This window comes from Aptenodytes patagonicus, chromosome 18, assembly GCF_965638725.1.
Source record: "Aptenodytes patagonicus chromosome 18, bAptPat1.pri.cur, whole genome shotgun sequence".
Taxonomy (NCBI): Eukaryota; Metazoa; Chordata; class Aves; order Sphenisciformes; family Spheniscidae; genus Aptenodytes; species Aptenodytes patagonicus.
In genome coordinates this window covers 3,212,038-3,236,886 of record NC_134966.1, presented here as the reverse complement: position 1 = coordinate 3,236,886, position 24,849 = coordinate 3,212,038, and the positions used below count along the sequence as shown (strand labels likewise).

General features: G+C 60.8%; 1 protein-coding gene across 2 annotated transcripts; it reads right to left on the bottom strand.

The window, feature by feature from the left end:
• Positions 1-321: 321 nt before the first annotated feature.
• STXBP1 (syntaxin binding protein 1) lies at positions 322-24,238 on the bottom strand. Of its 2 annotated transcripts, XM_076355137.1 has the most exons (20): positions 24,157-24,238; positions 12,540-12,589; positions 12,327-12,408; positions 11,491-11,567; positions 11,189-11,267; positions 10,731-10,834; positions 9,740-9,888; positions 9,243-9,327; positions 8,914-9,044; positions 8,389-8,496; positions 8,212-8,272; positions 7,542-7,607; positions 7,271-7,351; positions 7,022-7,160; positions 6,698-6,807; positions 6,418-6,519; positions 5,043-5,128; positions 4,573-4,727; positions 3,361-3,484; positions 1,954-2,015 (listed from the first exon to the last, which is right to left on the bottom strand). In XM_076355137.1, exons 1-19 carry the CDS (start codon positions 24,191-24,193, stop codon positions 3,375-3,377), a joined length of 1,812 nt encoding a protein of 603 aa, XP_076211252.1. In that variant the 5' UTR covers positions 24,194-24,238; the 3' UTR covers positions 1,954-2,015; positions 3,361-3,374. The 2 variants fall into 2 exon arrangements, with proteins under 2 accessions (XP_076211253.1, XP_076211252.1); XM_076355138.1 differs by lacking the exon at positions 3,361-3,484 and having other exon boundaries at positions 322-2,015.
• Positions 24,239-24,849: the final 611 nt, after the last annotated feature.

Below are 24,849 nucleotides of genomic sequence, written 5' to 3'. Positions count from 1 at the left end.
GCAGCCGTATTTAACTATCCCAAATGCAATAGCCGGGAGCAAAGATGACGTTTTTTTTCCTGTATCTCCTACTTTGTAATGACCAGCAGAGCCACTCGGATGGTATTTTGTACTAAGATAATCGCCTATTTTTGAACGAAATAAATGCGGTTGGTTGGCTTGTGGGGTCGTCTTCCTTTCCGAAGCCGTTTCTCGGGTGAGTTTTGGCATCGCCACACCAGGATCTCTCCCTTGGAGGCACCTGGGGTTTGGTGAGAGTATTTCCCCAAGCCTTTCCCTCGCCTGCCTGGCCCCCGAGCAAGCGGCACGGCACAGCCCCGGTTGCACTAGGGATGGAGATCGCTTTTATTTAGTCACTCGGGTGCTTTAGTACAGAAGAACAGATATACAGAGATGATACATGTTTGTGCTTCAACACTTTCAAACATTTAGATTCCAGTAATTTCAAGGTAAACAAGTTCCAAGACAGACTAGATTATTTTTTTTAAGTTTTCCTTTTTGATAAATTATTTTTTATATAAATAACTGTAACAGAAAAAAAAATAATGTCCAACATACAAGATCCTGAAGCATTTGCATTGCTAAACCGAGAAGGAACTCAAACGGGGTGGGAGGACCAAGGAGGAACCAACAAATATCAGTGCAATGATACAGCCTTTGCCCTAAAAATATATATTTAACTTTATGGGCAAGGAACAGATGGGGAGGGAAGGGGGGGGGGGGCTAACCACCAACAAGGCAAGAAAGAGAGATTTTGGGGAAGGAAAAGGGGGTCACAGCCTTCAGGGGGAAAGAACAAAACGATGGACCCCAAAATATTGCAGTGCACCTAATGTCAGGGGAGGGCGGGGGCAATCCTTGGGTGTAAAATAAAAAAACAACTAAAATCAGAAGTTTGGTTAAATCACTATACACCAAGCTTGTAAGAACGTCACGAGACACAGTCATTAATATACACAGAGTCCGGAGGGGGGGGCCCGGAGCAGGGGGGGACCTCGGGGTGACGGCACGTTCAGAAACGCTTCACCATGGGACGACATGAGCAGAGCCGGGCGCGGGGGTGCCGAGCTTCCGTGGGGATGGATGGAGAGAGAGAGAGAGATATATATATATAAATTAAATTTTTATTTTTTTTTTATATATATATATATGCGTTTTAAGGAATACCCAGAGAAGGGGGAGGCCGGGCTGCAGCAGGGCAGGGGAGCGGCCGTGCGAGCCGACGGGCCCAGTCTCCAGGTTTTGACCATTTTGGTCCCTTGTCACATGGGAATTGCCGCAGTGTGAAGCACCCCGGTTGCACACACACACCCCCCCCACACACACACACCCCCCAAACCCCGTGCCAGATGTTGGCGTGCACATCTGGCAGGAGCGCCCACCACCCCGAAAAGACGAGGGACGGGAGACGGCAGCGGGGACCTGCTGGCCGAGAGCGAGCAGCAACGCGAGAGCTGAGCCCAGCCCGCGGTGCCTGCCTGAGCAGAGGCTGGAGTGATGGCGGTCCGTCCGTCCGTCCGTCCGTCCGTCCGTCCACACAGGACCCCCAACAAGGAGCGAAACTTTTGGAAAAAGGCTTTTTTCTGTTGTTTTTTGTCGTCATCATTTGCTAGCAACAGGCAGATGGGTTACTCAGCAATGGGCTCCCGGGTGCTTCGGATAGCTGCAGCTACAAATATATAGATTTTTTTTTTCTTTTCCTCTTTTAAACACAATGCATCGGCTTTCTTAATATATTTTTTTCGGCTGTTGTCCCCTCCCTGTGGATAAAATGAGATGGGGAAGGCGGCGGGAGGGGAGGGTGGGTAAACACAAGAACAAGAGAGAAAGCTGGGCCGGGCCGGGGCTGGGGCTGGGTGCGGGATCGCACCCCGGGCCGGGCGCCCGGCGGGGAAGGTGAATTCGGCATCGAGTCGGTGGCGGCGTTTCCTTTTAACTGCTGCTTTCTTCCTCTGTTTTATTGAGTTTCTTCAGCGTGTCCAGCAGTTTCTGTGGGGTGAGGATGTGCGTGGACCCTGCGGGGGCAGAGGAAGGGAGGGGGCATCAGTGATGGCTTCGGGATCCCTCCCCCCCGAGTTGCGCCCCAGCCGCCGGCCCCGCTGTCCCCGGTCCCCCCCCCCGGCGAGGCCTTACCTGGCGGCGACGGCCCCGCGCGCCGGTGGAAATGCTTGCGAGAAAATGTACATCTATGGGGGGGGGGGGTTGGGGGGTGAGGATAATGGGAAAGGAACGGGAAAGGAGAAATGAAGATGTATGGAGCTGGGCGGGATGGGGGGCGGGCCAGGAGGTGCCCGTGCAGCGGGGTCGTGGCTGGTGGGATTACTCCTGGACCCGCTGGGGATGCGGCAGGCACTGGCCAAAAAGCCACCGGGGTGCACGGGGCGGGAGGTGCGGGCAGGCAGCAGCTGGGCAAGGAGGGACCTTCTGCGGGTGCCCAGGCTCTTCCCCTGCCTGCACGGAGCATCGCTGGGTCAAAGGGGTGGTTGGGAGGGAAGGGGTGGGAGGGGAGGAGGAAAAGGGCTCTCGCCTTCTGCTGCCCTTCGCTCCGAGAGCTGGGCTCGGCCCTGGTGGTTCCCCGGTGCCAGCGGCAGCTCCCAGCCACGCTGCCCGCAGCCCAGCCCCTGCCCTCCACGCCGCCGTCCCGCCCTTGCAGCCTCCCTGGCTCTGCACGGACCAACACATGGCAGGGGGACGCCACGACGGGTCTCACCAGCAAAACCGCTGGCAGCTAGACCCTCGCTGCGGGGTTCTGGGGTCTGCAACGTCAGGGGACTCCTGCCTGTCCAAGGGCACCAAGCGCCACAAGAGCAAACCTGAGCTTTCCCATCGACTCGGAATTTCAGCCCCATTGCGCCCCGGAGCTGGGGGCTGGGGGGGGTCACGGCAGTGCCCAGCCTTCATTGCTGGGGACGAGAGGAACCAGAGCTGGGACAAGTGCTGGGGTCTGCCCCACGTGCCCGCTGCTGCCCGCTCTCCCTCGGGCACCGAACCCCCGGCCCTGCTCCAGCCACCCACTGCAGGCAGCGTCCCGGGGTGCTCCGTCCCCCTGCTCGGCCCGGGGATGCCTCTGCCAGGCAGGCAGGACCCCGACCCGCCGCCCCCGGCCCCTCCGGCCCCTGCGAGAGGGAACTCATGGCATGAAGGAGCCGGCCAGGTCTGGCCGAGAGACATGGCAGAAGGATGATGGAGCGGCACTGGATGCTTTTCCACCTGGGTAGGAGGAACTGCAAGCATTTTCTTATCGGAGAACCAAACGGAAACGAAACCCAAAATAATAATTAAAGAAAGGAGGAACGGAAGAATCAAAGAAAACCCTTCGGGGAGGAAGAGTTTCTTTTTTCATTAGTAAGCTGCCTTTACTTGGTTTCTTTGGCTCACTCCATTGCTGGAGCCTGATCCTCAAATGATACCCTAGTAGAGTCCCTGAAGTCGGGGTGCCTCAGGTCCATGAGAAATTTGGTGGGAGTGAGAATGTGAGTAGAACCTGCGGGAGAACAGAGCGGGGCTGACGGCTGCGCCAAGACCCCCCCTCCCCCACCACCATTTTTCGGGGTGAGGGAGGACGCGGTTGCCACCCGGAGCATCGTAGGCGCATGCAGGGGGTGGTCCCCGGAGAGACACGGGATGAGATGGGCGAGAGGCGGGATGGAGCTGGGCAGTGGTGGTGGATCCGCTGCGGGGGGGGGGACACGACACGTCCGGGGGCTGCGGGAGGTGATGGAGAGGGGGCTGCTGCTCCCAGGGGAATACAAGGAGCAGATGAGACGCTGGCAAGAGGCTCTACCAGGCACCCCAGATGACAATCCAGGGACCAGATGAGACGGTGAAGGGCTCCTGCCCCTGCCCTACAAGGTGTGTATCCAGCTGTGCTTGCCTGGGGGGAATTTTAGGGGACCTAAAAGCTCCTTGCTAACATCTGGCAGGGCTTCCACCATGTCCTCCAGGCCTGACCCACGGCTCCTTCGGGAGCACAGCCGGGGTGCTGAGACTGAGCACGCAATGCATGTCCTGTTGCGCACACGCTGCGCGTCCTGTTGCACACGCAATGCGTGTGCAACAGGACGCGCAGCGTGTGTGCAACAGGAAAGTCCGTCTCTGGTTGCAACGGTTCCTGTTGCAACGCGTGTGCAACAGGACACCCAGCGTGTGTGCAGCAGGAAAACGCATCTCCTGTTGCATGCGCAGTGCACGCCGTGGTTGGCGTGCTGCGTGGCACGCCTCTTTATTTCCTTTTTTCTCCCTGTAACGACCCCGAGGACGAGCGTGCAACACAGGTGCAACAGGAGCAATTCAAGCTGCAAAACCCCTTTCCCTTTCACCCAGCTCTGCTTGAAACAAAACCAGCCAGGGAGAGGAAAAATGGCAGCAAAAACGGGGATGGGTGGAGGGACGTATGCTGTCCCGGCGGAGGGGAGGACACAGGGGTGACACCGGGCGGCGGGAGAAGACCTTTCCGCAGAGTTCCAGCTCCCGCAATCATCTGGAGCCGGGAATTTGCGGGATGGCAGAGGGAGCGTGGGATGAGCAGCCAGCGCGACGGGGCGCAGGGTCCGGCCACCGGTTCCCACTCACCTATTAGCACTTCCCACTTGCCGCTGGCTTGCGTCACCTCGTAGGCGCAGCGCATCTCGTTCATGCTGACGCCGCCCAGGATGAAGATGATGAGGCGGGGGCCGCTGCGGTACTCGCCGGGGGCCTTGTTCTTGTGCCAGTGGCCATAGCGGGCACTAGAGAGAGGAAGAGGAGAGGGATGAAGGATGGGCAGGAGGCAACAGACTGTGCATTGAGTTCGCATCTTAACTTAAATCACAGATTGATTAGCTTCCAGGTTGCTGCTAGAGCAGGTAAAGTCCAGCTTTCCAGCCACGAGCGCTGCTCGCTGTTACAAGTAGGGAAACTGAGGCACGGAACGCCTGAATGACGGCAGAGCAGCTCACAGACCTGCTGATGGATACGGCCCCTCCAGGCAGGTGAGGGATGGATGCTAATGGTGATATACGTGCCAATGTACAGGGGGAGGGCGGGGGGCGCGGGGGACCCACCTGACAGCAGTGGTGCTGAAGGAGGCGGAGGAGCGGGTGGAGATGTACGGGTAGTGCTTGGTGTCCAGCTTGTCATCGATGGCGTCCTGCGGGCAGAGAGCCCCGGGCCAGGGGTCAGCGAGGAGCCGGGCATGGCCCCTGGCCCCAGAGCCGCTCTGCAGGGCTGTGCCCAGGAGGACTGGCCCAACTGGGTCAGGATTCATTTGCATATATTTGCATAGCCTTACTTTTTGGAACAATTTGGCTGTGTTCCTGTAATAGGGTGCACTTCGGGGGAGGAGGGTGGTGCTTGGCTGCTGTGGGGCAGGGGCAGCGCAGGGGGGCTGCAGCATTGGGTACAGGGTAAGGCTCGCCCTGAGCTTGGGGGTGTCTGTGGAGGTAGGGTAAGGGGGGGGGGGGGGGAGGACCCCAAGACACAGTCTCTCTCCTGAGAAGCTTCAGGGGCTTACGCTGAGCTGGAGGCTTCACACCTGTAATCAACCTCCGTGGGATAAGGGACCTGCTCTTGCTTTCATCGGTGGTGGAGGGTTAATGCCATCTGCGAGATGTTGCCCTGCCCCAGTCCCCTCTGGTCCTGGGGATGAGGTTTAGGGGTGCCCTGGGCATGAAGCCACCCCGGGAGGGTTTGCGTGGACTGTGGTAGAGGAAGGCAAGAGCTGCGGCTCTGCTTGTCATTGGTGCTTGGGAGCAGGGGTGGCACTGAACTGCAGTGATATCCCCCTCCCCAAAGCGTGGCTCCAGGGTCTGTCTGTCTGTCTGAGCAGGTGGGAAATGTCTGTGCTGGGGAGCGGTTTTGGTGCCTGGGATCCCCCGGGCTCTGGGCAAACCCCGGGAGGTTGCTCCGGTTCAAGGGGTGGCCGGGAGGGAGCGGGTCAGGAGGAAGGCAGTGCCTGGAAAAAAAAATCACTTTTCGGCTCTGCCCAGTGCTACCCACGCGCAGACCCCATGGGGCAGCTCCCGTGGGTACGGGCACGGCTGTGCCTGTGGGCAGGGGTGAATGGCGCCGAGCCCGTCTCCCCTGGCTCGGCCGGGACATGGGCAATGCTGCCACGAGGCTACCCAGCAGTGCCCATCGTGGCAGACGGTGCAGCACAAGAAGCAACCAGTTTGTTACTGCATTTTGTATTGCAGGGATGCCGTGCAAGCCCGGTCGGGGCCGTGCATCCCACCTGCGGCCAGCGTGCACGTGGGGGCCAGGAAATCCTCCCAAAACGTCCCAACCTTGTTGCAATTGCAGGCAGCAAGCAGCCTGGAGGGCACATGTCGGGGAGAGGTGTCAGGGTTTGGGCTGGAAGCGGCCAGCTCTCTGCAGGTCCCTTCCCGGGTGGTGCTGAGGTCCCTGCTCCGTCCCCCGTCCCTACCCTTGCTGGCTCACCTCCATGATGTCCTTAATTACGGGGGTCCATCGGGAGAGCTGGTAGGTCTGCTCGCTGATCCGCTCCTTCCGCTCCGGCTTGCTCCGGCGGCGCAGGGTGGACTGGGCAGAAAGAGCACAGAGACACCCTGAGACACGGTGGCTCCAGCGGTGGGATCAGGGCCACCCCAGAGGGGTGCTGGGGGCATCCCGGGGGGTACACGGTTCCCATAGCAGAGTGGGTGCCATGGTCCTCCCAAGGGGCAAGGAGGGCTGCGGGGAGCAGGAGGTGGACACTCACGTCTGTGATGATGGGCACCCCGAGGTGGGCCATGTTGGTGATGATCTCGCTGTCCTCTGCCGGGATCTGAGCGTGCTGGATCAGCTTGTTCAGGTTTTCCTCGGTGATACCTGGAAATGCAATGGGGAGATGGTGTCCTCCTGAGAAATGCTTCCCGGTGGGGACGCAGCCCCTCCGTTGTCACCTTAGGACACCTGGCTTGGTGGTGGTCGGGGAGACAGGGCTGAACTTTTCCATCTGGCTTATCTTGGCCAAACCCTGAGCTGTTTGCCACCCGGAGCTGCCCACACGTCTTGCCCACCCCTGCCCAGGTGTCCTCCTCACCGTTCTTCAGGAAGATGTAGAGCAAGATGATGCGGATCTTGTCATAGGTGCTGACGTTCCCATCCAGCAGGATGGGGACGATGGCCCTCATGGGGTCCTTGATCTTCTCGCCTTCAGCATCAGTGCCCATGGCCAAATCCTGCGGAGAACACACATACTCATCACCCCACAGCTCAGTGCTGAGCTGTGGGGCGGGAGCTGCCAGCCCCAGTTGTCCCCGTGGGGACGTGGGGCTGGGGGAGCTGGTACCTGTTCGACTCTGCAGAGCTTGTCCACCGTGCCCTGGTAGTGCTTCATGCAGTCCTCAGCCAGGTGCAGGTGGGTCGAGTACTGGGGAGACACAAGTGGTGCAGTCACCACTGCGGTGCTGGCAGCAGCCGAAGGTCCCCGTGCCACCACCGCGGCCTCAGCCCCTGCCCACAGCCGGGGACCCTCTGGGGAGAGCTGCCATCGCCCGGCTCCCTGGGTGGGCTCAGTGCCAGCCGCTCTGCACAGACGTCTTCCCCCCCCCTCCTCCTACCTTGCTGAGCTCCTTCTGGTACTGCGGCATCTTCTTCAGCATCTGGGACAGGTCTCTCATGGTGGTCTGCGAGGGAAGGGGACACGGTCGCTCACCCTCTGGGACTTAGGGACCATGAGCAGAGAGGGGATGACCCTGCCAAGGACTTCTGTCCCCATGCGAGCCCCTCGCAGGGGTTTGGTGACGCCTGCCGTGGCATTGCTGGGTCTCCTCCGCTGCAGCTGAGGGGCAGGGAGGGGGTCTGCAGCTCTGCAAACTGGAGGGGTGGGGGGAGAAATCCCCCCCCAGGGGATTGCACTTGGCTGAGGCTGAGATGGTGCTTTCAGCTTCGGGCCACTTCTACATCCTATTTCCACTGGGGTCCCCTCACTGCCACCGACTCGGGGTCTCCGCAAGGGAACCAGCTGGGGACAGAGGCAGCCGCTGTGGGATGGGCACAGACCCCATGCCAGGGGCAAACCGACCCCCACAGTGCGGTGCTCCCAAGGCACCCCCTTTCCCCAGCCCCAGGCGTAGGGATGGCACCCCCCACCCCCGCCAGGGACCTGAGCACCCTTGGTGCTTTGCAGAGGTCCCCATCAGGCGTCCCCCAGGAGACTCCACCATGTGCTAGCCCATGGCAGAGCCCCCCGGGTGCCTGTCCCCAGCTCGGCGGGCACAGTCAGGTCACCTTATCGCCCGTGTTCATCCTCTTGCTTGAAGAAAACTCCTTCAGGGACCGGGTCACCTCCCTGGGGAGAGGAGGAGGGCACAGCTGTCAGCGGGGAGGGGACCCCAACAGCGGGGTGGGTGGCAATGCCGAGCCAACATCCCACCCAGCTGGCAAACCGCCCACAGGGACACTCACTGGGACACCTCGGCGATGTGTTTGTGGCGCAAGGTGACCCACAGGTCGTCGTCCTCATCCAGGAGAACCTCCTTAATCCGGGCTTCCCCGATGCCGCTCGTCTCATACCTGGGAAGAGGACAGGGAGCGTCACAGCAGGGATGGGGCTGGGGGGGCACGCGGTCCCCTCACTGCCTTGGCTCTAGGGAGGTAGGGGGAGATGGGGGGACATGGGGGCTCTTCTTGGCTCTGCCAGCAGCGAGGTGAAGTTATTTCAACTTGGTTTCACATCTCGCCTTCTTGTACCCCTTCAGCTGCTAAATGTTGGGAAGGGGCAAGGGTTGAAGGCTAGAAAAGCCCCTTTTGCATCAGTCCTGCCCATCACGCCTGCCAGGCTGCAGGCAGGAATGGTTTCTCCCCACCAATGACTTGTGATGGATGGAGGGATGCGGAGGCTCAGACTTCATGGCTGAGCTTCCAACTCCTGTTCGAGGGCTGGACTCGTGGGGGCCATGGGGGTCGCAGGGACGGCAGCGCTGCACTCACTTGTAGACGTCGTTCTCGATAGGCAGCAGGTCGTAGCTCATTGCCTGGAAGGTCAGCTCGTGCAGCACCGGGGAAGCAGGGTCAAAGCCGCGGTCCAGGATGAGGAGCTGGGAGCGAGCTTTGTCCGGACCCTGCAGAGCGGAGGGAAGCCGTCAGCAGCAGGGCCGGGGGCTCCTCCAGCCCCGCAGGCGGTCAGGGGAAGCCGGGGCCACTTCGGGGTCCCCGCTCGGGGTCTGCGACTGCCGCACGGCAGAGCTCGAGCGGGACTTCAGGAGTGAAGCATCACCCGAGCATCCTCCCCCGGGGCTGCTGGCACCGTCCCTGCTCACCTCGCCCATGGTGGGGTCATCAGCCTTGTAGGCATCCAGCTTGTCCTGGATGAGCTGCGCCAGCATGGCATTGTCCTTGTAATCCCTGGAGGAGGCAGGAGGAGAGGTCAGCTCCCCGGGGCGGCTGGCTGTCGCCAGCGGGGGATGGGGAGGAGCTGCTGGTTTCCCTGTGCAACGTCCTTGGCTCATGGGAGAGGAGGGACCTGAGCAGGTTTTGTTGCCTCTTTCCACCTCTTCTTGGGGTGCCCTGCTTTGCCTTGGTGCCACTTGGATTTTAGGCTCCCACCTCCCCAGCTCTCCAGAGCATCACCCGAGTCTGAGCCTGTTTTTACGCTGAGCATGGGTGTCTGTCCGTCCCACCATCGCCATCCCCACGCCCTCACCAGCACCGGACACAGCCTCATCCGTGCCCCGTGCTCAGCACTGCCCCAGCTCCACTGCACTGCTGGGGGTGAGGGCAGGTCCTGGGGGGGGGGTGCAGACCACGCTGCCCTTACCCCCTGTACCGCACGGCTGGGTACTCCTTCAGTGTGGCGCACAGCGTGGCGATCTGCTCCGCCAGGCGCTCCAGGATCGGGTTCTTCATCTGGGCCTTGTGGGGGCTGTAAAAGCTTTGGAAGGAGTCGGCCGAATCCAGGGAGTAAACCTGGGAGGTGCAGCGGGAGGGAGGTTAGAGGGGATGTGCTGCAGGGGACGTCCGGAGGAGAGCAGCCCCGCAGGACACCCCAGTGGGTTTGGAAACCAGATTCAACCCCAGACAAAGGTCCCCAGTTGAGCCTGGGACCGGGCAGCCAGAGCTCAGTGATGCTTGGGGCATCCCTTGGGCTTTCGGCTGCCAGCTCTGGACCCTGATGCCTTCCCCAGCTCCGGCTCTGCAGCACAATCCCTACCCATGTGTAGCCCCCCGGGGTGAGCAGAGGAGGCAGGAGACCCCCTGCCCACAGCAGTCATCTGCTCTCAGGCAGGGAACCAGAGACACAGGGACAAGTGGGGACACGCTGCTCCCTGGCTGTGCCACCAGTAAAGACCAGAAGCCAATTTGCCTGTGTGTGGGGATGCCAAGAGGTCATCTTCTGCCTGTCTTCTCCCCAGCAATGCTGAGGCTTGAAGGGTTAATGGCACCAAGTGGGTCCGGCACCATCTGTCCCTCCCTGTCCCCCTCGTGTCCCCATGTCGCCAGCACGGGGCCAGCTCCCCGGTGCCCTTGGCTGGGGGCTGTGCCGGGGGGGGGTGCAGAGCTGGCCAATGTGGCTGCCGGCACGGGGCCAAGGCGTGGTGCCTGCTAAATCCCCTGTGGCAGATCAGCCCCGAGAAGTAATCGAAGGAGACAGGGAGGAAGAGCTGAGCAGGAGGCGAAGAGCCGGCCGGGGGAGAGGGGTGTGAGGCTGCTACACAAACCCTGGTGGGCTGGAGAAGGACCCGGAGCATCCCCCGGCTGTCCCATCCCCTAGACCACCCCAGCGGCGACGGTCCCCAGCCCAGCCTCACCTGAGACTCGGAGGGGAGGAAGGCAATGTTGATCTCCGTCAGGGTTTTGATGACCTTGGCAGCACGGGATTTCACCAGCTCGTTGAAGAGGGCGTCAGGGCAGGCTGCAAGGAGAGGAGGAGGAGGGTAGCGCTCAGCATCCCAGCATCCCTCCATCCCCGCTTGCTTGCATGCGTTTTAGTGACAGAGACTTTCCCTGCCCTCCGTTTCTTTCTTGGAGGAGGGCTGGCTGCCTGCAGCACCTGCCCTGGGGCACAGGGATCCAGCCATCCTTTTGGGAGCGGGTGATGGAAACCACCCATCTGCACTTGCAGCCGCCCAGTGCCATGGGCAGGATGGGGCTGTCACCCCACGGTTTGCTCTTTCTCCTTCTCTCTTGCCCGGGAGGTGGCAGTGGGGAGCCGGGGGTCCGGGGTGCCCAGGCAATGGGGTGGGAGCTGCGACCCCCAGATACTCACAGTCAGTGAAGAAGACGTGGGCAGCTCTGTACTTGGAGGTGGGGGGATCCTTGAAGTCGTTGATGAGGGAGTGGATGGACTGCAAGAGAGAAGGGAGCAGCTGGGCTGGGCAGGGTGGCACCGCGGGCATCTCGGCAGGGTCACCCAGGGTCCTCCCTCCTGGCATGGTGGAAGCTCTGCACCTCTGGTCCACCGCCCCAGCGGCACCATGTTGGCCTCGCTGGAGCCAAGATGCCATCCCCGGGTGGGCATCCCTCTGCTTCCCCCCGGCCAAAGGCCGTGCCCCCACACCGCGTATTCACCTTCTCGGAGGGGGTGATGAGATAGACGGCCTCCAGGCTGGGCAGCGGCTCCCGGCGCTTGTTGATGTCTTCCACGACTGGGGGGGGAAAAACGGGGGCCGTGGCAGGGACGGGTGCAGGCAGGGGCACTCGGCTACGCAGGATTGTTGGATATCCCACGGCAGCACAGGACCAGCCCTGCCAACCCCTCCGTGTCCAAAATGTCCCCAGCCACCCGCCCCTGCCCAGCCGGGAGCTGGGACAGGGGCTGTCCCCACCCCATCCCAGCCCCACAGTGCCCTGCTGGGGCTGCGGGCGGGGGTGCCTGGCAAGGTCCCGGGGGGCCGGTGGATTTGTCTGTGTGCTCCCATGCTGCTGTTGCCTTGGTTTATTCTCACATCCCTCCGCTGGAGGGGACCGCCCGGGGGTGATGCTCTGGTGGTACCTGGGCTGGGGCAAACCCCCGCTGCCCGAAACACCTCCCGATGCACGGCCTGGGGTTTCCTTCTCCTTTCTGAGTGCTGCAGGGAGCTATGTATAGGGCTGACATAAAATAACACTTGGTCTCCTCCTTGGACTGAGATACTGCCAGGAGACAAGACGTTCGGGCTCCTCCAGCCCCAGCAGGCAAGGAGGGAGGCTGTGAAACATCAGCCTGGCACCAAGACAGTCTTCCATGAGCAATGGGAGGTAGCGTGTCTCCATCCCAAGCGGGATGGGGCTGGGTGGGGGCCGTGCTTCCACCTCAACCGGCTTGTGCCAGCCTGGAGATGCCTTTGCGGGTCCCCTGGTACAGAGGGAGGTTTTGCCCTTCCTACAATGAGGTTTGCGAGAGACGGCTGGGACCCGGCACTCACTTGTTATGCCCTCCGTCATGATGTCGGTCATCTTGCAGCAGGAGGAGAGCATGCGCATGCTGAGCTGGTCCACCACCAGCACCTGGGGAGAGGGGCTGTGAGCTGGGGGCATGGCAGGCAGCCAGGGAACTGCCCTTCCCCACCCCCTCCCTGCTTCCTCCTCCCCACCCTCCTCCTCCTCCTCTCCCGGCCCCCCCAGGGTTTGGCACTCACCTTCCATTCGCCCTTCTTCTTCACTTTCCGGATCACATCGTGCATAATCTCTGCAAGAGAGGGAGCACGGGGGTGGGTGAGCACCCCAAGTCCCCCCCTGTAGCACCCCAGGGCCCGTCGGCAGCAGCGGGGTCTGCACTGGGGGCACTGACCCCCCCCACCTGTGTGCGGGGCCATGGCGAGCCCCACTCCCCCAGTGCCTTTCCTGGGAATATGGGGAGGAGATGGGGGGTGGTTTTGGGGTACCCAGGAAGGGGCGGTCACCCCCCCAGCCCTGTTTTTCTCTTGTGCTTGGCACTAACAGACGGAGCCCACGCCAGTGGGGAGCCACGGGCTGGCAGAGGGTTGGGGGGTCCCTCTGGGGAGCCTGGGGGCCACCCCACGTGTCTCGGCCCTAATCTGAAGTGCCGGGAAAACAACAGTGGCTTAAGAGCTCCTTTTAGAAACAAGAATCAAGCGGCCTGAGCCTGTTCCTTGTAATCCCTCGCAATCTCATTTCACCTCCCGCGGCTGCTGGGCTTACGCAACGGGCTGGGATGGCAGCACCCGCGGGTCCCCCCGCACCCCAGGGACCCCTCGGGGCTGCAGCCACCCTGCACCCATACTCCCAGGCACAGACACCCTGCTTCTGCCCCGGGCCAGCCTGCGGGGCTGCTCCCCGTGGGGTGCAGGTTAAGGCCATGCGAGGAGGTGGCCCCAGCAGTGGGGTGGGGATGTCACCTTTTGGGGCTGGGATTTCAGGAAAGGGGTTTCAAGCCTTGCCAGAATAGGTACTTGCCCTCCTGCCAGACACACGTGCTGCCTAAACATCTGCGTTGGGGGACATGAGGTGCCCCCAAAACCCTAAAGGTCCCCTTTTTACCCTGGTCTATGAACCATCACCCCTCGCAGAGCAGGGACACACCGGGGAACTACCCGGCTGAGCCCAAGGGAGAGTCTGTGTCCATGAGTGGCTGTGCCATGTCCTCCGCGTGGTGATTCTCCCTGGCTTTCTCCCCTGGAGGGTTTTGCTCTGTCCCTCTGGTCCCAGGGACAGCAATGGAAATGCCCAATTAAAACCCAATTAAGAGATGTTTCTAAATTAGAAAATACGCGAGGTGTGGGGAGCCCGTTGTTGAGGGTGTCAACCTGCCAGCCTCAGCCTTGGGACCCTTCCCCTGTGGGAGTGACCCCAAGGGTGCCAGTCCCCCGGTAAAGCTCAATTTGGGTTTATATGGGGCAGTCTGGGGCTTAAATTTGTCCCTTTTTTAGAATAAGGCTTGAGGGAGGTATGCAGAGGGGACTGCACCCAGCCCTAGAAACTCCTGCTTTTGGGTGATGCTGAGTTTGGGCAAAACACCCCATCTGCCCAGCCCCCATCCCTGCTGGTGATTTGCACGGGTACGAGCGGCTTGGGGCCGGCCGGGGCCTCGCAGCCACCCTGCGCTGCACGGAGCATCCTCACCGGGAGAGCAGAGGGGCCCTGCCAGGCTCGGCCCCGGCCCCGGCCCCCGGGGGTGATGCTCCCCGTGGTTCCCCCACACTGCTGGGCTCCTTCACCGTGCTGCCATCCAAACACCCCATGGTGATTTCACGGGCTGAGCGAGGCTGTAACACCTCCCGGGCTGCCTACGGGGCTCGGAGCCACAGCACCGGGGTGGGGACTGGTGCCAGCAGGGATAAAACGGGAGCCTGTGAGCATCGCTGGTCTGTCTGTCCTGCTGTAAAACTTGGCGGCAGCCATTCCTACCGCTGTACATCCACCTCCTTCCCAGCGACATCTGCCTTGGGGGAGCCCCAGGAGGATACTGGCCATGAACTCGGGGTCCTGCCTGCCCTTGGTCACATCCCTTAGCGTCTCCATTGGTAAAGGGGGTGCAGAGTACTTCTGGGCCAGGGAAGGGGGGATGGAGAGTAATTGGGTACAGATGGTCTGTACCTCTGAGCCCCCGAGCTGGACACTGCTTGGGGGGAAAAGCTGCTGCAAGCACCCATGTGCACTGCCCACCCGAAGGCGGGTCACCCACGCAGCAAAAAAGTGAACCGGGAATTGTCCTCCGCCGTGGGCAGGAGCCGGCAGCGAGGGCTGTCCGTATGTCCCCAGTCCTGCTCTCTGGTCCTTCGCTGGTGCAGGAGCGGGGCCGGGAAGGAGGGATGCCAGCGCATCCCTCCTCTTCCTTTCATTACTCATGTTTGGCTCCTTCCCCGGAGCAAGGATCCAGAAATAACAGTGCTGTTTACAAGGCAGCACGCACGCGCCCTCCATCCCACACCAACAACCTCAATCGCAAACAACAGGGAGTAAAGCACGGGGGGGCCGTGGCGGTGCACCACATGCCGGGCGGCAATACTGGCCGGGAAGGGGTCAGGGTCTGGCTGTGAGCAGCCAGAAAGAAATCCTGCCCCTGCGATGAAAATACCGCTTTGCTCTGGGGCCGGGAGGGGAAGGAAGGAAGGAGGCTGGGAACGAGCATTTTGGGGCCCAAGGGAAGGTGCTGTTGGTGCAAAGGCTCCCGCGGCTCGGCTGGCGCGGTGCTCCCCACACCCTCCGTTTGCTGCGGCAAGGGCGGGACGGGGGCTCAGGACAGGGGAGCCCGAAAAGGGCTGCCTCAGCCACCCCTGAGCTTGTCCTCGCTGTGGCAGCCGCTGCAGGGGACATTTCATCTTCAGCGCCTGGCTTTGTGGGAACTCTCTCTCTCCCTTTTGCATATGTATGGGTTGAGCTGGATGCGTGCGATGGGGAGAGCGTCTGCCTGGCTGTGCACCTCCCAGTGCAAGAAGTGCTGTCACGTCCCCCGGCCTGATCCTGGCACCAAGATGGGCCTCCCAGAGCAGAAACTGGGCACCTCTGAGGGTGATTCCTCTGAGCTTTGTGGGTTTAGGGCAGCAATGGGTCCCCACTGGCACCAGGGGCCAGCCCTGCTCCCAGCCTGCTGCAGAACTGCCCTGTGCCTGGGCTGCAGCCAGGCACAGCCCTTCCCTAAACCGATGTCCTCTCCTGCCTTGACCATGGGTCCGATCTGGCTGCAAAGTTAAGTAGCCTCCAGGTCTGCTCTTCCACCGGCTGCCAGAGCCAGCTCAGACCCCGGGCAGGGTTGGGAAAGAGGCAGATCCACAGAGCATCCTCCAAAAAGGCTCCAGGGCCCTGGCCAGGCGCGGAAGGGCATGAGACACAAACCCGAGCAAAAGCTTGAGATTACAATGTCCTGTTTGGAGGAGACGTGGCCATGACCTGCACCTCCCAGGTGCCCTTGCAGCAGCCATTAAACCCCCAGGTTAGGGAAGAGTGGTCTGTTAGCGCTTGGGTGGACCAAGAGGGCAACGTTAAACGCTGCGGGTGGCCAGGTCTGGCATGGAAAGGGAGAAGACATGGGAATTTTGAGGTCAAAAGGTACAGTCCAACAGGGTACAGCTGCTCCCTGTGGCTGTTCTGGCTAATGTGGCTGCTAGCGATGGAGCTGGGGTTGCAAGACCGAAGGCTTGGCCAAGGCCAGAGCTGAGAAGACACCCGGACCTGTCCTCAGAGCAGGGCAATTTCTAAGCAGCCTCTCTGGCAAGGGCACATCTAACCAGGAGAAGGGATGCCAGCACATATGAGCTATCCAGGATGAGCAATGCCAGGGAAGGCATCCTTGAGCCAATTCTGCACTCAGTTATACGATCAGCAAGAGACTCCTGGGGGAAACGGCAGCTCCTCTGTTCCCCGAGGTCCTCAAGTCAAGCCTGGACACCTCCCGGGAAGCAGTGCTCTCACGTCCCCACGTTAGCAGGTCAGATGTTGCCGCCCGTGTCCCCAAATGGTCTGGCCAGCCAGAGCTTTTGGGCTTTAACGTCAGTCAGTGACGCTCACAGTCAAGCTTTTCATCTTGGAGATAAATCAGGTTTCAGGGGAAAAAATGCGTATGCGTATCTCATGCAGTGCCTTCAACACTTGGCTTGTCTGGACCTACCACGTTGCATCTGTTTCCTTCAGGCTGGAAGAATTTTAATTACAGTTTCTACGAGAACAGACAATACAGACAGCTCTGGACTTATCCTCCAATGTGGAGACAACATCAGTGCCTATGGACAAGGAAGCACATCTCACCCACAAACGGAGGACCTCCAGTGCTCTTGAGTAATATGGTCCTAAAAGTACAATCATGCAGATGACATGCCTGAGAGCAACCACCTCCCCCAGCCCACCACCTGCAGTTAGGCTTGTTCTCGGGGTGACACGTGGCATGAAAATGACCCACTGCATTGTTTCCAAGCCGGGCCAGAAGCTGGTGACACGGTGGCCTAGTAGGACTTGAGCCCATACGTCACTCGAAGAGGCTTATCCCACGTTATTTATACCAAGCTGGCCGGGCAGCCTTCCTCCGAGCCTGCCTTGCCTCGCTTGTTCATGGCAAAAGCAACCAGCCCCATGTCTCCAACTGGTTCTGGGGGAAGAGGGACCAACCCTGCCATCGCTTGTGCCCACACCAACAAAGCTGTGACCAAGCACAGCCTGTGCTGAGACAAACTCATCTTGGGATGCCCCAAGCCTGTCACCCTGCTTCAGAAAGAGCCTGAAACCTAATGAGCAGCCCTGACCTCCGCCGGTCGGTGGAAGCAGTAAAACCTTGTCCTGGCCACCACCCCATCCTGGAGCACCAGGACGGGTAAGGGACACTGCAGCCAGGGGGATATTTCTGCTCTAGCACTGACCCAAGCCTGGCCTGTGCCAGCAGCGATGGCCAAGCCCTTCCCTCCCGGAGCAAGGCAGGAGGCCAAACTCCTGCTGCTCAGAAATGCTCCTTTGCTGCCACATCCCAGGACCCCACAGGCTGCACACCTTGGCCTGATGTGGTAAGGGAAGATGGAGTTGCTTTATGGATGGGCCACAGGTTGCAGGGATTGCCCAGGGTCCTACAGGAGACGAGTGGTCCTAACCATGGGCTCTTCCCTGTCACAGGCAGGGCTCAGTCCTTTCACTCTCCTCACGCGTCCTCTGTTTTGGGATCCAAAATCCCAGAGCAGCTCTGGAGAGCCGGATCACAGAAATCCACGGTGAGGTTTGCTCGAGACCCACTTCTCTTACAAAGCTATCATGTTGCATCTCCAAGACGAATGCGTTTGGCTTTGGGTTGGGTTGGCAACTGCTTTTTTGCTGGTTCATTAACTAATTGCTTAAGACAGTGTGGATGTTACATAGATACAACCACATTTGAATGTGGTGGAGCACGTATCTACCTCTGAACATCCTCAGTCAGGGATCCCTAGGTGCCAGTGTACCATCCCCAAGCAGTCCCCAATAGGCTTCATGGACCAGAGGATGGCAGGAGGGCCATCAACCCCGTTCAGGACATCGAGAATAACTTCATTTACAGGAGGCAAAGCCTACCTGATGTCCCTCAGTGTGGCTAAGAGCCATCTCAGGGATGATTTGAGTCTGGAGACCACTGTGTCCATAAACCAAGCAAGTCTCAAACATCTCCCCTCCAGCAGTCTGTGTCCTGAACACCTATTTTTCTCATTGGATTATTTCTGGTGCCCACCTGGAAGACCTCGGCCTTTCTGGAGGACACGTTCCTCATGTAGGAACCTGCTGGCGGTGCAGCCCAGGTGCTGTCCAGCTGCAATAAGTCCTACATGGGCAGAATTGCCCAGGCTCAGCTTCATCCTTTCCTCCCCAACCCTGGATGAGGTGAACTTTGTTATTTTCACATCCAGAGCAGCACCGCACGTCTCCCTCACGGCTGCTGGTGAAACATGCCACGTGTCGAAGCCACGCCGAGCAGTATTTGTGCTATGCTGGGGAGCTGCGCAGTGCTGCTTTGCTGCTGGGGCTCTAGCTTCAAGGATTAGTCATGGTAATCGTAGTAACCTGTGATTAATTCCTCCTTTTCCAATTTGCAGTGCTCTCACAGAGGATGTACGTATTTATACCTGCCGGCCAAAGCCATGGGAAAACTGCATAGCCTAGAGAGGAGGAGGACAGAGACCTGGAGGTCTTGAATTCTTTAGAAGTTGAATAACACACCCAAAAGGAAATAAGGGAAACGAAACACGTGATCGCACCCACGAATCGCTCTCCTTGACTGCACTGGAGAAACGGGGTAAAATTCACAAGGATTTTCACTGTGGGATCACTCCTGGCACAGTTTCTGGGTCTGCACAAGGATCTGGGAGTTGAGCAGAGCTTCTCCATTTGGGTAGAGACAATGGGCCACAGACCACGTCAGGTCCCTTTTGAAGGCATCACCCTTCACTAACGCTTGTCCTCTTCCAGCAGGTGTTTCCATCCCCAGCAGAGACGCTGTACCTGGCTGTTGGTGGCTGTAGGTGCTGTTGGTGTAGCCAGTGTTGGCGGTGCTTCAGTGCCAAGAGGAGCCAAGAGCTTTTCTGCAGCAGGACGACATGCACGGGGTGTCACAGTGTCCTGGGGGAAAGGTGACCCTCTCCCAGGGGTAAGTCACGCTCTCCTACGTGTGTGGCCCTGACTTTGAGTTGGTTCTTCTCTGCCTTGAACCAAGAGGGAGCAAAACAGGGCTCTTCAGGCTCGGCTCGGTGGGAATCCAGGCTGGGCTGGTCTCCTGTGTCCACACGGACACCAGGAACAGGCTGGAGGGCAGCTGATGTGTGGCTGAGCTGGTCCAACTCTGAGTGGTCTTTGCTGCTCCCTCAGCGGCACAATGTCAAACCATCTGATGGGCTCCGTAAATGACCCTATAGCACACGTGTCAACGTGTGTGTGTGTACACGTTCATGTGTTTGTGTGTGTACACGGGCAATGTGGAAGCCCATAAATTAATGCACCTTCAGCTTGATCTATTTTTGCACTCTCCAAAACACAAGAGCCAAGTTCCTTCCCGCACCGTGAGTTGGTGGACGCAGCATCTGCTTCTCAGCATGCAACTAAAAGCCATGTGATGATGATTCTCTTTTTAAAAGTGTTGCTTTTGTAGGAAGAGGGAGGGAATTTTTCCTGAGACATTTTTCCTGAGAGGGAAATTAGACCCAGACCTTACTTTTCTTTCTTTTTAAGAGGGAAAGAGTCCAAGTCCTCTACATCGGTGGCTTTTTCAACCTTCTCGCACATGCAGACACCGGTGGGTGGATGTAGAGCTGCCAAAGTGAGGTTTGTCATTCTTGGTAACCTTCCATGGTCACGTACGAGCAAGTATTTCTCAGCCCCTGGTGTAGACCGCGGACTAGAGACTGAAATTGCTCTGCAATATGTGTGAAGGTGAGCCCTGAATTTTGCATATATTTTTTTCAGGCTTTTCCAACTTAGAGCCAATGTTGGAGGCGAGACAGATCCTGACGACAGGGTCCCAAGAGGGCAAATGCTAAAGGCCCCAGCAGAGGCTTTGTCAAGCGCCCGTTCCTGTACCCACACATCACACAGGCAGCACCGCACCGCCCTCAGGACCCCCCGGAGGAGGGGATCAGGAGGGTGGGCTGCCCAGGAAGTGACTGGCTCCCACCCATGGGGGACGGGGAGCAGAGACCCTCTCCTCCTCACCCAGCCACTTTGCCAGCACACCGAGATCATGGCGGGGCTGGAGGCTCTGCCCCCGTGCAGGGAGGAAGATGCAACGTGCATCCCTGCAACCTTCCCACTGGTCCTTCGCTGCCTCCTGTTCCTCCTCTGCTTGGCAGAGACCTTGCCAGACCTGGCTCCGGGGCAGCACACAAGCCTCGTACCCTGGGCCCTGAGATGGGCTTGGAACATCCTCAACGGGCAGCATCTGGCCCCCAAAGTCTCCCTGTGCCCTCAGCCAAGGGGTGGTGGGAGCGGCGAGGTGCCCCAAGCAGCCTGGGTGAGTCACGCATCAGCAACCCAGCAGCAGGTCCCTGCGGCCCCTGGCTGTGCCCCGAGGCTGGCAGCGGGCCACAGCCCTGCTCGTGCCTCCTCCCTGTCCCCAGAGGTGCAGCACAGCACGTGCAGCTCGGCATGAGCCTGGGTCCCTGAGTCATCACATCCCTGGGTGGGCCAGGCAGGGGTGGACCCTCGACAGGTACAGATGGGGACACCGAGTGACACGGTACGGCAGTGAGTGCTGTACATGGGTGCTGAGGGCTCATCAGACCTCATCCAGGCAGGATTTAACCGTGGGGCTCCTCGGTGTGGCTCTGGCAGGCAGGCACCCGGGCACAGGTCAGCTCTGCGGGAGGCTGTGTAGGGAAGGATGCTCCGTGGGAGGATCGGCTGGTGTCCTGGGGGAAAGGTGTTTTCTTGCTGTCTCTGCAAGGGAGCAGGGCGCTCCCTTATCCCAGGGCTGCTCTGCTTCTCCCATCTGTCCGTGACAGCAACGTGAGCAAAAGGAAGCCCTCAGGGAGGTTTCTCTCCTCTTGCAGGTGAAGGGGTCTGGGGGTTTTCAGATCCAGCACCGGTACCACCTCTATGTTCCGGCTACGCATCTTGCAGCAGCCCGCTGTGGTGGCAGGCGCTGCACAGGTGTCACCCCTGCAGCACGGCCTGTCTTGCCTCACTGGTGATGGTTCAATGAAGTAAACCCAGCCTCCTCCTCCTCCTCTCCACTGCAGGGTGCTGCAGGAGAGCGGGGACCAGGCTGGGCAGGGGAAGCTCAGGGCAGGCTGCCCTGAGAAGATCCAAGGAGGCCCTGGGGCAAGAGAGGATGGGAGGAATGTCCTCGTGGTGGGGGGTTAGATGAAGATTTGGGGACGGGTGTCCTCAGAGGGGAGACCAGCTCCCACGCTTGGGTGAGGTTTCTCTAACCAGCACAAGAGCAAAGCGACTGGTTCGCCAGTGGGGTTCCCTGGGAGGTGGCCACAGGGGGAGCAGAAGACACACCAGGAGGATGCAGTCCTCGGGCACCACCGCCGGCGCCGAGCGCACTCAGCTCCGACCCTGACCAGATGAAAGCAAGTCCTGGAGGGATGCAGCCATCGCTGCTGGATACTGCAGGGAGGCGCAGGGACAGCCGCCCCAGCACGTACCCCACGGCTCTGGGGGGTGACAATTCAGTTCTGCCCACCTCATGCAACACTCACCCATCTCGTCCCCCTGCCCACCTCCTCCCACTTCTCCAGGGGCCTCCAAAACCCATCTTGTTATGGCACCAGCTGGTCAGAAGAATAATCCGGGTCTGGAGGGGAGCCAGGACAGAATGCAGCTCCGGAGGTGGGGCCTCGTGGAGCGAGCTATGGCAACGCGGCAGCATCCTTCTTTCCTTCCTTCCCTCCTCGGGAGGGAGCCCGGCAGAGATACCCTGCCCCGGGGTCAGCCCCAGGCTTGGACCTCTTGCTTCATCTTCTCCTGCGGGTGAACCTCAGGGGAATCCCTGCCCGAGAGCAGGCTGGTGCAGTGAGGGAGAGCCAGGGAAATCTTGTGCTAGCCGCATTGGTGCCCAGGGAAGGAGGAGATCTGGGTACCCTGCAGACCGGTCCTAACTCTGGGGGAGCAGCTGCAGCTGAAGACAGCACCTCAAGGCAGGAGCTGACCCACCAAGGCCAGGAGCTTCCCGGGGCAGCCTGAGGAGCACCTCAAGCCTCGGTGGGAGGGGAGGGCTGGACCCCGGCAGGGTGCTCCTCCGAGGGCCCCGTCCCTCACTCCTATGCAGCATTTTGCCTGCACAAACCCTGCTCTCTCCTTCCAGACACCCACGCTTCCCCGACAGCCCCGCTATAGCACTGATGCCCAGCTACCAGTTACCATTTTCAGTCTGGAATGATATTTTTCAGGGAAGAACAGAGCAGTTTGTTACTAAACCCTGAAGGGAAGGATTGAGCCAGATTTCCATGATGCTGCCTCGAACCTCTGTGTGTGTGTGTGTGTGTGCGCTCTCTCCCAGCCTATTTCAGCGCCAAGACAATGAATGAAAAGCTGGTTTCTGTCCCCTCTTTAGCGATGGCACTGGATGAGCTGGATGGGGCCCTGCCTGTGGGGGTGGGTGGGCGGCTGGTCCAGCTTCCCCCACCCACCCTGCCCACTGGGCTGGGGGTAAGCCCCTCTCCCCACCCCGGAGGTGAGGGGACCAGCCTCCCCCCCCCAACAGAAAACCCAGCAAAGCACAAGAGCCAACCTCCCCCCTCCCCAAAGCTGATCCTGCAGCAGAGAAACAACGGGGCATTTCCCTGCCTTTTCCCTTTCATTTTGCAGCTGGCTGGGCTCTAACCCCCAACGCAGCACCCCAGGGTGCCGAGCCGGGGGGGGGGGGGGGGGGGAGGGCGCAGGGATGGCGCAGCCCCCCCATCGCCGGGGCAGGTGACGACTGGAAACAAAGCAGGGACATCAATCCAGGGGGATATCCCCCCCCCCCCCCCATCACCACCCACCCGATCACACCACCAGCCCCGGCCGCACCATCTGCAGCCTGCGCGGGAGGGTTTCGCTGCACAACGCGGCGGCTGCCGGAGCCACCCCACCCGCGGGGATTTCACCCACGTACAGCCCCCCCCCCCCCCCCCCCGATTGCACACCAACCGCCCCCCCCCCCAAAGAAAAAAAAAAAAATAAAGGAGACCCGGCCCCGGCTGGCCACGATGCCACGGAAATAAATCGTGCAAGAGGAGCGGGGAGGGACGAGAAAGGTTTTTCATGGCTGCGGGGAGCCCGGGGGAAGTTTCCACCGGTTCCTGCCGTTTCTGCTCTTGATTTAATTTCTTTTTTTTTTTTTTTTTAATGCGGAGTTTCTCGCTTTAATTTTGCTAGGGGAAAGGGAGCCGCCACCCTCACCCCCCCAGCCTCGGGCGTTTTGGAGAACACCCCCCCCCCCCCCGCCGCCATCAAGACGTTGAAAATATCGTCTTGCAACAGCCGGGGGAAGGAGGAAGCAAACCCGGGGCTGCTCCGTTCCCACCCGCCTTCCCCTCCCCACCCCGCAGCTCGGCTGCCAAAAATAGCACGGCGGATCGCGACCCCAAAGGGCGCCAAAATGCCCGGGGGGGGGGGGGGGGGGGGGCACCGCCGCCCCGGGATCGGGGAAGCGAAGTCACGTCCGGGGGGAAAAAAAAAAAAAAAAAAAAAAAATCACCATTAAAGCGGGATTTGCTGCAGACAAAGCCGAGAGGCGCCCGGCCTGTCACCGCGGCGGCGCTGGGGGGGCATTTCTGCACAGCCGGACATCCCTGTGGCCCCCCCCCCCCCCGGCCCCCCTCCCCGGGCTCAGACCCCCCGATGGGGGGGGGGAGCGGTTGGATTTTCCTGATTATGCTCTGATGGGGTGATCGCCCCTCGGCCATTTAGGAGCCAGAGGCTGGAGGGGGGGGGGGAAGACTCGAGCGCCTCTCGCTTCCCTCTTTACCCCCCCTCCTTTTTCCACCGCCCCCCTTTCTCCTCCCCTCCCCTCAGCACTGCAGAAAAATCCCAACAGCCCCAACACACCCCCCAAAAATTAAATAAATAAAACCCGGAGGAAGACAACAAGCCCTGACACCGCCCCCCCCCCCCCCCCCCCCCCGCCAAGGCCACCGGCCCGGCTTGTCCCCACGTCCTGCCGGCTGCCCCACGGGGGCGTGTTCCCCCCCCCCCGGGCGCCGATGCCGCCCCGAGGGTCCGTATTGCGCATCCGCAGCATCCCCCCACCCGCGGAAACGGGGAGCCGGAGCCTGGTCAGTTCCCCCCCCCCCCCCCCGGTCAGTTTCACACACACACACCCCCCCCCCCGCCGGGTGCGCAAGTAGCGCGGCCGGACGCGGATCTTACTTTCTCCCACCACAGCCTTGAGTCCGATGGGGGCCATGTCTCCGTGCCGGGGGGGTCCGCAGCGGCTGGGGAAGGATATTGGGGGGGGGGGGGGGGGGGGGGCGCACACACACACAGCCGGGCGAGGCTACGGGTGGCGGGCGCAGCGCCGGGCGGCGCAAGGATGCGGAGGGAGGGAACTGGGGGGGGAGAACGGGCGGGCCGGGGCGGGCGGGGGGGGGGCGGAGGGCTCCGGCGGCGGCGGCGGCGGCGGGGCTCAGCTGACTGCGCGGAGGGGAGGGCCGGCGGGGGGGGCGGGACGCGCGTCACTCCGCACCGCCCCACGCCGCAGCGCAGCGCCCGCCCGCCGCCGCGGAGCGCCCCCTGGCACCCGGCATCCCCCCCGCACCCGGCATTCCCCCCGCACTCGGCATCCCCCCGCCGCACCCAGCATACCCCCCGCACCCAACATCCCTCCACACACCCGGCATCCCCCCCCGCACCCAGCATCCCTCCACACACCCAGCATTCCCCCCCCCGGCATACCCCCCACAGCCGGCATCCCCCCCCGCACCCAGCATCCCCCACACACCCGGCATCCCCCCCACACCCAGCATACCCCCCGTACCCAACATCCCTCCACACACCCGGTATCCCCCCCCCACACCCAGCATCTCTCCACACACTCGGCATCCCCCCCCGCCCCCAGCATAC

Coding starts and splice junctions, on each gene's coding strand:
- STXBP1 (XM_076355137.1), bottom strand. CDS start 24,193: ATGGCCCCCATCGGACTCAAGGCTGTGGTGGGAGAAA. Junction 10,835..11,188: donor CCACGTCTTCTTCACTGACT/GTGAGTATCTGG, acceptor CTCTCCTTGCAG/CCTGCCCTGACGCCCTCTTC. Junction 8,273..8,388: donor CACATCGCCGAGGTGTCCCA/GTGAGTGTCCCT, acceptor TCCTCTCCCCAG/GGAGGTGACCCGGTCCCTGA.